Raw genomic sequence first — 13,411 nt, forward strand, 5'->3', positions numbered from 1 at the left:
TCTGACTGTATGTTTCAGGGGGGAACATGAGCAGCTGAATTTAAATAAGTTTATTTTGAAATCTTACCTTTCATTAAAAGTAGAAGGGGAAATACCCTATCTCTCCCTGCATTGTTTCAGATCTGGGAAACTGAAGAGGTAGGAACACCCCACAGTGGTTTAGAGTCAAGCAAATCCAGATTCAGTTCCCAACTCTGCCTTCAGCTGCTGTGTGACTCCAATAAGGAGCTCCCCATCTCTGGGCCTTGACTTCTTTGTCATAAAGAATTAGTGAAAAATTGTATGCATAGCATTTGGCTTATGAATTCTTCTAGGGTCAATGTGGTCATCCATGTATTCTGGACATGACAAAGCTCTGACCTGTCCAAATCACATGCTAAGTTCATCCAGGTGCCTTGTTGCTCTTGAGAGAGTAGTTTCCTCCAGAGACACCCTGAGCCACTTGTCAAAGCCACTGCCCCACCAATCTGGCCCAGCAAGAAAGCCAACTGCAGGAAGAAGCTGCTTAGTGGGCTGCTCCTCACTCATACCTGTGCCAGAGACACCGGATCTTGACTATGACCTACACAGCAGCAGCCTGACTTAACAGTGACGCCAAGACCCATCCAGCACAAAGGACTTTGCTCTTCTGTGAATCCAGAAATTCCTGGCGGGTTTAGTGGCCTTCAGCTGACATACCAGTCTGTGATCTGTGCTTTCCTGTCAAAGCCAGAGGAGGGGCCTTGCTCAGGTGGTTTTAGAAAGGCATTCACAGTGGATTCGAGGGCCACCTGAGAACCTCATTCCCTTTGACCCAGAATTACTGGAGATTAAATACTATCTATGAAGCAGCAAGATGCGCAGCCAGGGAGAACTAACTCTGTCCAGGGAGAAAACTCAGCTGGGAACTCCAGGGAGCTTCCAGGGGCTGCCATTTGGACTGAGTCTTCAAGATGGAAGATCAGTGCACCATGTGGAGACAGAAGGGCCTAGTGACAAAGGGCACATGACTCAGAAATGGGAAGTCAGTTGAAGTATGCTGGGAGGGCAGAGGGGGCCACAGGGGTGGGCAAGGCCACATGCACTGACCTCCCCTGCATGGAGCCAGGACTTGGCACTGCCTAAGGCAGCCCTCACCCACATACACCCAGCATCTTCCACAAGCCACCCAGAGTGAGGATGCCTGCTTCCCCCTTCCCCTCGCCTGCCCAGGGGCAGTGCCATATGGGGAGAAAGAACGGGTCCCCTAATTTTTAAACAGAGCATCCTGCAAATGTCTGAATATTTTCATTCAATGAATTCACCACATAACTCATTACAGCAAAATTGTAGTTCAGAATGGCAGATTTGCAGGTTTCTGAGAAAGAGAGAGATACAGGGACAGCAATTCACAGCAGGGCTCTGGTGACCGAGTGAAGGTGGCCCTTCTGCTATGTGCATCCGCTATGGAGCTGGGGTGCTCCAAGGCTGGCCTGTTCATGCTTCTGCCAGCCAGGTCCTCCTCCTGCCCTCTCCACTGAGACCACAGCAAAGTACTCTCCCAGGTGATGCCCACTATAGTCTAGGAATGGCCAATGTGTGTCCCATCCCTGTCAGCCATGGAGTGGCCTGGGAGCTTAGGGGAGCTGAACAGTGTGACCTGCCCCTTCCTGGTGTCTGACCCTGGGCTAGCAGCTTCCCTTGTTAAGCCTCAACCTCCACTTCAGTTTAAGGATAAAACTCTACCCAGCCAGCCTGCAGGGGTGATAAGAAGAAATGAGGGCACAGAGCTGAAAGGCTTGGTGGCTTTGAATGACAACCAGATTAGCACCAGCAATGGTGGGTCGCAGCACAGCCCAGTCCCAGCACTCGCCTGGACAGCTACCGCCCCTCCTTTACCCTCCGGCTGTAGTTCTCACATACTTGTCTTAGACAGGTTACCCTTCCTGAAATAAAACCTTAAAGGGACCCATGCCGTCATGTAAAGTGCAAGAAGACACTGCTTTGGCTGGAGTGAAGGAAGAGGAGTAAGCTGTGCTCAGCACCCTCTCTCCACGCATCCCAAACTTCACCATGGCCTCCCAGGGATCCTCTGAGCAAGCCCAGCCCACAGAGCGGGGCAGACCTGGAACACGGAGCCCCGGCACATGGCTAGAGCAGCAGCCGCGGGAGGATGGGGTTTGAACCTCGGTCCTCCAGGTCCCGCTCTCCTTTCCCAGCACCCGCCTCTCTTGGGCCGGGTCAGTATATAATTCATAGGAGCCCGGTGTGGCGTTTCTCTGGGCTGCGTGTGTGTTTGTTTATAGAGGTAGAGCTCACAGGTGGCTGACAAGGGAGATGTATTTTTTATAACGATGAATATTTAATTTCCACATCACAGATGAAAAAGACTCTCTGAAGAAGCATCCGAGGGAGACTCCAGAGAGCGGCGCTAATCAGAAAAGGGCCTTCTCTCGAGGGCTCTTCCGCGTGGCTCACTTTTTTCTTTTCACTTCTTTTTTTATTTTTCATTTTTCCCTGATTATTGAAGTAGATATACTCATTGTAAAAAAAATAAAATAAAATAAGAAGCAGGAGGGGGATCACCCATAATCCCACAAGCTATTATTGACATTTAAGCACTTACCTCTCCAGTCTGTTTTCTGTGCATTTTTCCATAAGGAGATGAGAGAGCACGCAGTACAGCCGTCCCTCGGTGTCCTCTGGGAATTGGTTCCAGATACCAAAACCCAGAGATGCTCAAGTTCCTTATACAAAATGACGTAATGTTCACATAGAGCCTGTCCAACCCTCCCCCGTGCTAGAGTATTTACTATATCCAATCTAGGGTAAATGTTAGACAAGTAATTGTTACGCCATATTGTTTAGGGAATAATATGACAAGAAAAAAAGTTGTGTATATTCAGTACAGACAGGTTTTTTTTTTTTTTTCCAAATTCTTGTAGCTGAAGTTGGTTGAATCTGCTGATGTGGAACCTACAGAAAATGTAGGGCTGAAGAACTTAAATTATCACTATTTGAGGATGACATGATTCTATACCTAGAAGACCCAAAAGGGTCTACAAAAAAACTACTAGAACTAATAAATGAATTCAGCAAAGTGGCAGGATATAAAATCAACACGCATAAATCAAAGGCATTTCTGTATATCAGCGACAAAACTTCTGAAACGGAAATGAGGAAACACACTTCATTCACAATATCCTCAAAAAAAATAAAATACTTGGGAATCAACCTAACAAAAGAGGTAAAAGATTTATACAATGAAAACTACAGAACCCTAAAGAGAGAAGTAGAAGAAGATCTTAGAAGATGGAAAAATATACCCTGTTCATGGATAGGCAAAACTAACATCATCAAAATGGCGATATTACCAAAAGTTCTCTATAGGTTTAATGCAATGCCAATCAAAATCCCAACAGCATTTCTTGTAGAAATAGATAAAGCAATCATGAAATTCATATGGAAAAATAAAAGACCCAGAATAGCAAAAGCAATTCTAAGCAGGAAGTGTGAATCAGGCGGTAAAGTGATACCAGATTTCAAACTATATTACAGAGCAATTGTAACAAAAACAGCATGGTACTGGTACCAAAACAGGCAGGTGGACCAATGGTACAGAATAGAGGACACAGAGACTAATCCACAAAGTTGCAACTATCTTATATTTGATAAAGGGGCTAAAAGCATGCAATGGAGGAAGGATAGCATCTTCAACAAATGGTGTTGGGAAAACTGGAAATCCATATGCAACAAAATGAAACTGAATCCCCTCCTCTCGCCATGTACAAAAGTTAACTCAAAATGGATCAAGGAGCTTGATATCAAATCAGAGACTCTGCATCTGATAGAAGAAAAAGTTGGCTCCGATCTACATATTGTGGGGTCGGGCTCCAAATTCCTTAATAGGACACCCATAGCACAAGAGTTAATAACAAGAATCAACAAATGGGACTTACTTAAACTAAAAAGTTTTTTCTCAACAAGAGAAACAATAAGAGAGGTAAATAGGGAGCCTACATCATGGGAACAAATTTTTACTCCTCACACTTCAGATAGAGCCCTAATATCCAGAGTATACAAAGAACTCAAAAAATTAGACAATAAGATAACAAATAACCCAATCAACAAATGGGCCAAGGACCTGAACAGACACTTCTCAGAGGAGGACATACAATCAATCAACAAGTACATGAAAAAATGCTCACCATCTCTAGCAGTCAGAGAAATGAAAATCAAAACCACCCTAAGATACCATCTCACTCCAGTAAGATTGGCAGCCATTATGAAGTCAAACAACAAGTGCTGGCGAGGATGTGGGGAAAAGGGTACTCTTGTACATTGCTGCTGGGACTGCAAATTGGTGCGGCCAATTTGGAAAGCAGTATGGAGATTCCTGGGAAAGCTGGGAATGGAACCACCATTTGACCCAGCTATTGCCCTTCTCAGACTATTCCCTGAAGACCTTAAAAGAGCGTACTACAGGGATACTGCCACATTGATGTTCATAGCAGCACAATTCACAATAGGTAGACTGTGGAACCAACCCAGATGCCCTTCAATAGATGAATGGATAAAAAAATGTGGCATTTATACACAATGGAGTATTACGCAGCACTAAAAAATGACTAAATCATGGAATTTGCAGGGAAATGGATGGCACTAGAGCAGATTATGCTTAGTGAAGCTAGCCAATCCCTAAAAAACAAATACCAAATGTCTTCTTTGATATAATGAGAGCAACTAAGAACAGAGCAGGGAGGAAGAGCAGGAAGAAAAGATTAACATTAAACAGAGACATGAGGTGGGAAGGAAAGGGAGAGAAAAGGGAAATTGCATGGAAAGGGAGGGAGACCCTCATTGCTATACAAAATTACATATAAGAGGTTGTGAGGGAAATGGGAAAATAAACAAGGAGAGAAATGAATTACAGTAGATGGGGTAGAGAGAGAAGATGGGAGGGGAGGGGGGATAGTAGAGGATAGGAAAGGTAGCAGAATACAACAGTTACTAATATGGCATTATGTAAAATTGTGGATGTGTAACCGATGTGATTCTGCAATTTGTATTTGGGGTAAAAATGGGAGTTCATAACCTACTTGAATCTAATGTATGAAATATGTCAAGAGCTTTGTAATGTTTTGAACAACCAATAAAAAAAAAAGAAAATGTAGGGCCAACCGTAAAAATTGCAGTTCTGCATTGACTTTTAAATGTTCCTTAATAAACATTAAGTTTAATAGGAGGAAGATGTTAAGCCAACTGTTCCAGATTCCTATTGTGGAGAATTTGGGGGCTTTCATGTTTTCATATTATAAACAGAGCAGTGGTAACCATGTTGGGTGAAATTCTTTGTTACATTTCAGGTTACCTCAGCAGAAGTGGGATGACTTGGTCACAGATGACTGGTCACAAGTTAAGGCTCTTGACACATATGGGAAACCCAGTTTCTTTTTTGCTTGGAACCAACCTCCTCACCTTGGTGCCTGTCGGGCCCCAAGCCCCTGGCCTTTTCCTTTCACCTGCCACATGGAGTTCTAACTTGTCCCTAACTGCCTGTTCTCTTCTCTCTTGTCTTCCTCTGCCCCAGCCTGGTAAAGCCCTTGCGACACTATGCGGTCTTCCTCTCCGAGGACTCCTCTGACGATGAATGCCAGCGGGAAGAGGCCCCAAGCGCTGGCTTCACCGAAAGCTTTTTCTTCTCTGCTCCCTTTGAATGGTCTCTCCTTCCTTCTTCCAGTTCCCCAGGCTCAGCTTGGTGACTCTTGGGGCTGCATGGGGGCGTAGGGGGACTGTTGTGCTTGCTTTTGTGTGGGGGGAAGGGGGCTTGGAGCTGCCGCGTGCCAACTGTTCCAGGGCCAACTTACAGAGTGGGCGCCACTTCCATGGGCCTTTTCTCAGGGCATCCATTCTGCCAGCCCCACTGGGACTGTGACAGCTGAAGGAGGCGTCAGGTAATGCAGGAACATCCCCATTCCTTATAAGGGGAAAATGAAATTGCTTGTTAGTGAAACTGGTGGTCACAGTGAGCTTGGTTGCTGATCCCTGAGTCTTCCTTATCTCAGCACATCTTGAAAAGCCATGGAGATAGGAAGTCAGATTTTAAGTTTCAAAAAAAAGTAAATAATATGAAATGCATATATAAATACCAGCATATCCAAATGTTCTGATCCACCTTTTTTTTTTTTTTTTCCATACTGGGGATGGCACCTAGGACCTTGCTACACAAGCACTAAACCACACCCCCTACCTGACTTTTTAAAGACATTTTTATCATTATTGTTTATAACATAAATATCATACTAATTACAAATAGCTTTTTTTTTTTTTTTTTTTGTAAAATCTACCTTTAAAAACTAAAATAAAACAAGAACCAGGTGCATGGCGCACTCCTGTAATCCCAGCTGTTCGGGAGGCTGAGGCAGGAGGATCACAAGTTTGAAGCCAGCCTGGGCAACTTATGAGACCCTCAGTAACTTAGCGAGATCCTGTCTCAAAATAAAAAAAGTGGGCTGGGGATGTAGCTCAGTGATAGAGTATCTCTGAATTCAATTCCAGAAAGAAAGAAAGAGAGAAAGAGAGAGTTCAGAAGGTTCATCTACCCCAAAATTAATTTTTTTTAGTGCCCCCTTTGCCATTTCTTGCCCCTCCACCCACAAGAGCTGGGACTGAGCATAGTGATGTCCACTATGTGTTTTTATTTAACAAGGTTGTATGAGTGTTTTCATTGGGAGCTTTTAAGGATGGGAATGGCCTTTGCTGTGTGTCCACATGTCCACAGCCTTCCAGGGAGTGGGCTGCTTGGCCATTTTACAAAGTGGGCCTTTTCTCCCTCCATCCCCCTCACTGCCCCTTTTCCCAAACCCCAGCAGAAGTCCCCAGTGTCAAGTCCTTCCCCCTGGGCTGGGCCTGTGAATTATTCCAGGGACTTTAAAGTGCCTCCTGCCACTGCCCCATGGAGTAGGTGCTTGGACCTTTCCAGTCACCAACTCACAGGCAGCACAACTTCTTCCAGAGTCCTCACTTAGAAAGTGGCCACCTGAGACAGCATTGCCCAGACTTCACAGACCACCTTTTCTGTACATGAATCTTTTTTAAAATTTTTCTTCTAAAAATATAGATATTGTCTTAAACAATATCTATAATAACATAGGCTATTATTTCTAATGCTAATTTGAATCAAGATAGAACCATTGGAATAGGAAATGTTCATCTAGGTATCAACTTTAAAATCGCCTTGGAGGGGTCTGGTAGAGTGCTTGCCACACATGTACAAGGCCCTGGGTTCAATCCCCAGCACCCACACACACACACACACACACACACAAAAAAAAAAAAATTATTTGGAGGAGAAGGCGGCCCGCCTGGGGACAACCCAGGGGCTCTCCCACCACTGGTCCAGCATGTTGAGTCCATGTCCTACCCCATCACATTTTCTTTAATGCCAACATTATTGAAATAATGGTTAATGCTCATTTCTTTAGCCCATGACTTCAGGTCAGTACAGGCCTTTGTGTGTGTGTTTAAAAAGGAACTAGCTCATCCTAACTCAAAACAAAATATTGGTCAAAAAGACACTATTTCTTCAAGTTTAGGAAGCACATGGACTTTCCTTTATCCTTTTCACTGTGTTCAAACTTGATTAGAGAGTCTCTAATTCCTTGATCAGATGACTTGGCCTGAGTGAGGGAAGGACTTTTGGAGTTTCTCAAACTTGGCTTCCCTTTCTACCTCTGGCTTGGTGCTGTGAGATACAGTGAGTTATTTCACTTCTCTAAGCTTCCATTCCCTCATCTCCAGGGTGGGGGTGTAAGTCCTGTTTCATGGGTTGCTTCATTGAGTTAGTGAGGGCTTACAATCTGATGGGATCCCTGCCAACAGTTGGGTCTATTTGTTGAGCCCTCCAGGGACTGTCCCTGCCAGGCTTCTTCTTTGAACCTACTCTTGACCAGCAGGTGGCGCCCTCCTCCCACTTGATCATCTGAGCCCAGTCCTGCCTAACCAAGGGCCTCAGTTAGCCCCCGCCTTGTAGTTAGAGGGACACTGCTCTGGCCAGGGGTACTAAGTAAGGGTTCACCCATGTGCTGACTTCTAGTGTACCCACTGGTGCCCTGGGATCAGATCATGGGAAAGAAGATGAAAGGAACCTGGCTTGCTTGCAACTTCCAATGTGCAAGTATACAGAAAGCTGTCAGCACAAGCCCTGGTGATAGCAGCACTCACTGGTGGGTTGTCACCAGCTTCTGCATACCTGCTATATGCCAGGCACTGCATTTGCTCATGTAGTCACCACTACCACCTGAGAAGATGAGGCTCAGAATGTTTAAGTGACTTGCCCAACTTCCCACAAGAGATGGCATGACCAGAACTGGAACTGAGCCCAATACAAGCCAAGGCCCAGATTGTCCCTCTGAGGATCCCAGGGCAGTGTAGACAGCTGCCCTCTTGAGTTTCTCCAGGTCTGCTCCACATAATCCATTCACAGCCAATTCTGTAGCTACTTGTCAGTCACCAAATGAAGGAGCAGGATGGGGAACCTACAGATTCCTCTTCCAGTCCTGCCCTTTTCTTCTAGCCCAATATATGAAAACACACAGGGAGAACTAAGTGGACCTCTGCTGTGCAAGGACAGCCAGGCCACAGAGCAAGCAGCAGAGCCAGATTTACCCCCAGGTGGCTCAGACCACAAGCTTGCCCCCTTGCTGCTGCCTGGCCCCAGCTCACATGGAGCCCCAAGACTCTCCTGTCCCAGTGGTTCCCAGGCATGGTCCTGCAGGCCTCGGTGCTTTTAGGGTCTGGGAACTGACTGATCTTCCCATGGACACCCTGGGTGGGAGAGGAAGAGGCCAGCACACTCTGTCTCCTTTCAGGCCGCAGCCATATCGGACACTCAAGGAGTCAGACAGTGCAGGAGATGAGGCAGAGAGTCCAGAACAGCCAGCACGGGAACCCAGGGGTCCTGTCCCAGCTCCACCTGACCGGGCTGCCAGCATCGACCTCCTGGAAGATGTCTTCAACAACCTGGACATGGAGGCCCCCCTGCAGCCACTGGGCCAGGCCAAGAGCTTGGAGGATCTTCGGGCCCCCAAAGACCTGCGGGAGCAGCCGGGAACTTTTGACTATCAGGTATGGTACAAATAGGGCAGGGTATCCACCAGGTACCTTCCGCACATAGGACAGACCCCCGTCCCCCAAGTCACAGTAGATGAGACAAGAAACAAACTGATTTTCCTGAGGACCTCAGCCAATGCTCAGACTATGATTCCAAACCCTGCCTGGTGGACCAGTAGCCACATCACCCTGACAGTGAGCCTGAAGAAGATGCTAACCCACTTCCTTTGGTGTATCTCAGCAATGGGCTGGTACTCTAGGTTTGGCCCCCACCCCCAGTGGAACTAGAATTGATTCCATCCCCGCCATGTCTCCTTGGAAGAGCCTAATGGATCAGATTCTTCTATTTCTGTGTGATCACTGATCTCCCATTGTGACTTCCAATCCATTGCATTCCTTCTCTGTGCTAATTTTGTAGTTACTGGGTCACACTGTGGAGTTCACAAGTTCCCACATGTCCCATAATTCGTGTGTGCTCCCCTCTGGACATGAGGTAGCTGAGGCCAAGAGAAGGAGAGTGAGCTGTCCAAGGACAGTCAAGTAGCTTGGAAATGGCAGAGCCAGGATTGGAATCTAGTCCTCCTGATTCCTCCCCTACTATGTACCTTCAACCAGGCCCCAAGCCTTATTTGCCCTCTCAGGTATGATCAAAGTGCCACATGCTCTGAAAAGTTAAAAAGACCAGGCCAGCCAGGCACAATGGCACCCACCTGTGATCCCATTAACTTGGGAGGCTAAAGCAGGAGGATCAAAAGTTCAAGATCAGCCTTGGCATTTAGCAAGACCCTCAGCAACTCAATGAGACCTTGTCTCAAAATAAAAAAAGGTCTGGGGATGTACCTCAGTAGAATAGCACCCCTAGGTTCAATTCCCAATATCAAAAAAGTGAGGGGGAAGGCCAGGCCAGTGGGTGGTCAGTAGAGGTAATCATTTTCCCAAGACCAGTTGACAACTACTAGTATAAAAGGACAAGAGCTGCCTCTCAAGTCCCTTTGTGCCACAGTGAGAGACCTGGGCTCTCTGCTGGTTACCTGGGATGAGCCCCTGACTGACCCAGGTCCCAGGAGCTAATTGGACACATGCCTAGCAGCACCATTCCAGTGCCCACTCAGCACTCAGGAGGGATGGGAATGGGCATGCATTTTCCCTGTCTTCCCTGGGCCAGTCTGTGATCACCACCTCCCTTCTTCCCTCCCAACAGAGGCTTGACCTGGGCAGGAGCGAAAGGAGCCTTGGGATGGCAGTAGCCTTGAAGCTTGCCCACCCATACAACAAGCTCTGGAGCCTGGGCCAGGATGACATGGCCATCCCCAGCAAGCCCCCTGCTGCCTCCCCTGAGAAGCCCTCAGCCCTGCTTGGGAGCTCCCCGGCCCCGCCTCACAGGCCCCAGACCCAGGACAACAACCTGAACCCCAGCAACAAGGAGGAGGCTCCCACCCCGACTTCAGGCAGTATCACCATTCCCCGGCCACAGGGCAGGAAGACCCCAGAGCTGGGCATTGTGCCTCCACCACCCACTGCCCGCCTGGCCAAGCTCCAGGCTGCCAGTGGCACCCTCGGGGACTTTTCTGCAGAGCGACTACAGACAGATCGGGAAAAGCAAGCTGCCCCAAGCCCAGCCCTATTCCCAGGGCTTCTCCCCAGTGTTGCCCCCCAAGGCCCCACAGAACTCCTGCAGCCACTCAGCCCAGCCCCAGGGGCTCCAGGCACAGGCAGCGATGCCCTGCTCGCCCTCCTAGACCCCCTTAACACAGCCTGGTCAGGCAGCACTGTCCCGCCATACCCTGCTGCCCCAAATATGACCACCCCATTCACCCCACAGTTCAGCCTCCCCCCCATGGGGACCCCTACCCCTTTCCCACAGCCACCGCTCAACCCCTTTGTCCCATCTGTGCCAGTAGTACCACCCACCCTGCCTTTGAGTTCTACACCTTCCAGGCCTTTCGGGGCCCCTCCAGCTTCTCTGGGGCCGGCTTTTGCACCCAGCCTACTCTTGTCCAATTCTGGCTTCTGTGCCCCTCATAGGTCTCAGCCAAACCTGTCTGCTCTCTCCATGCCCAATCTCTTTGGCCAGGTGCCTGTGGGCGCCCACACCAGTCCCCTGCAGCCACTCGGCCCTCCAGTAGTTGCCCCGTCAAGGATTCGAACATTGCCCCTGGCCCGCTCAAGTGCCAGGTCTGCTGAGGCCAAGCAGGGGCTAACTCTGAGACATGGAGACCCCCCACTCCTGCCTCCCAGACCCTGTCAGGGCCTGGAGCCAGCACTGCAGCCCTCTGCTCCTCCAAAGGCCAGAGACCCCTTTGAGGATTTGTTACGGAAAACCAAGCAAGATGTGAGCCCAGCCCCAGCCCCAGCCCCAGCCCCAGGCTCCGTGGAGCAGCTCAGGAAGCAGTGGGAGACATTTGAATGAGAGACCCTGAGGGTTAGGGCCAGCTGGGCCCAAGTGCTGCCATCCAGTGTGCGGCTCCCCTCTGCCCAGGTTCTGCTGGTGGGAAGGGATGGGACCTGCTCTCTACCCTCCCCCTCCACACTACCCATCTCTGAGGTCCAGCCCTGGGGAACGGTGCCAGTCGCGGCCTGGGAACTATCCCAGCTCCTAGGCGCCCGTCCTACCTTACTCCCATCCTCCTCAGCACCCTGCTTGGGTTTTGCACTAGAGAGGTCAACAGGGTGGCCACTGCCCAGACCCCTCCTGCCCACTGTCTCTTCAGAGACACCCATGCAGCCATGAGGTTCAAGGCTGCTTCTCTGGAGCCCAGAACTCCTATCTGTCCTTTGACCATCCCAGCACCCCCAACAGGCACAGGTGTCGGTGTCACCCAGCTTGTCTGCACCAGTATAGATGGCTTCAGGGCTGGAAGTCAGGGCCCCTCCTGGACTGGAGGAAATCCCTGGTGGTCATCTCCAAACCCCTTCTAGCAATACTGCACTCATGCTTTCGTGAGTCTGCCCCAAGCCCCAAACTTCGGTTGTTTCCACGAGCCAAGGGCCACTTTTGATGGCCAAACCCAGCCCCCCCCCCCAACCAGCTCAGCAGGGGGTCTGGGAGCACCAGCAACTCTGATTTGTAGAAGAAAAAGAGAAGCCCACAAATCCAAGTATCAGAAGTCAGCTGTCATCCCCATACCTCTGAATTCTCCTGTGTCTCCAATCACTGTCAAAGCTGGGACTTGGCTGGGCCTCCTAACACTTGGGGCTTCGAGGGCAGAGTTGAGCAGCAGCAACCCAGATTCCTGCTCACAGGCCAAGCCTAATGCCACAGACAGATGCCTGGGCTCCCTGGAGCAGGGACGCCCCTTGAAGGACTCTCATGGAATGGACAAACGTGCCCCTCTTAGCCTGGGGCAGGAGGAGGCCTAGAAACCAGCCCCTCCCACCTGCCTCAAGCTTCGCGCCAGCACATAAATTCCTAAGGCCAAAGTTAAATTGAAATATTTTGTTATTGTTTCTTTTATCTTTCTTTTCTTTTTTACTTTATTGATTTGATAAATCTTGAAAATTGACTCCTTTCAATAAACCAAGTTAAAATAAGACCCAACCATTTAAGAAAACAACCATCTGAGACATACAGGAAATTGTGAGCATTTTGACCTGATTTCTCATTTCCTATTTATGAATGGTCAGACACAGTCCCTCTCCCCTCTGTCTGGGGGTGTCTGACAGGGTCAAAGGGGTCCCTGGAGGTCCCCATCACTCCAGGGAGCTTCCTCTACATCTGAGAGGCTGGGAGGCCACTGCCACTGCTCATAAGTCAGTGATGCCTGGCCTCCTGTGTCATTTGACCCCAGAATAACAAGTCTCTCCTATCTTGGTAATGCTCTGTGGTTGCTGGGGAGCCAGGTCTCACCTGGGCCACATGGGTCCCTCCTTCAGGCACTCAGGTGTATCGGCACAAGTCCCAGCTCCACTCCTCTTCCCTGGGCAGACTCCAGGCCCCATTAAGGACAGGGAAGCCCCCCACAGAGGGGGCAGAAGATGAACAGAGGCACTGGGTGGCCCAGGAAGCAGAAGGCACCCCGCAGTCCCCCTGGTTGTGCTGGGTGGCTGCTGTCATGTGCTCCCTGTTCACACGAGCACCTATGTCTTCTTCGCTGGCTGGACGGAATTTACAAACCCAAGAATGAACTTTGTGTGAATTCAATAAAGTCTTGGGGAAAAGGCTGGAATACTTGTGTCCTTGAAGGAAGCTCTGGGGGAGGGGAAGCCCCCTGAGCAGACCCTTAGCCATCTTCTCCATCCCTCATACAAAGGTGGAGGCCAGGTGAGGGGCAGAATTTTCCAACACCTGTGCCCATGGAGCTCTGAGCCAGTTACCCACTTTCCTCCAGGCAGAGCATGGTGT

General features: G+C 49.1%; 1 protein-coding gene across 4 annotated transcripts in view; it reads left to right on the forward strand.

Annotated features, from left to right (window-relative positions):
• Positions 1–13,228, forward strand: part of Dennd1a (DENN domain containing 1A) — a 530,651-nt gene extending 517,423 nt beyond the window's left edge. For 2 of the 4 annotated variants that reach the window (XM_076845503.2, XM_076845504.2), the window contains 3 exons: positions 5,549–5,677; positions 8,829–9,084; positions 10,271–13,228. In XM_076845503.2, coding sequence (XP_076701618.2) covers positions 5,549–5,677; positions 8,829–9,084; positions 10,271–11,479 — 1,594 coding nt within the window. In that variant the 3' untranslated portion in view covers positions 11,480–13,228. The remainder of the gene's footprint in view (positions 1–5,548; positions 5,678–8,828; positions 9,085–10,270) is intronic. The other 2 variants (XM_076845505.2, XM_076845506.2) reach the window with 1 other exon arrangement.
• Positions 13,229–13,411: the final 183 nt, after the last annotated feature.

Source organism: Callospermophilus lateralis, chromosome 2 (assembly GCF_048772815.1).
Source record: "Callospermophilus lateralis isolate mCalLat2 chromosome 2, mCalLat2.hap1, whole genome shotgun sequence".
Taxonomy (NCBI): domain Eukaryota; kingdom Metazoa; phylum Chordata; class Mammalia; order Rodentia; family Sciuridae; genus Callospermophilus; species Callospermophilus lateralis.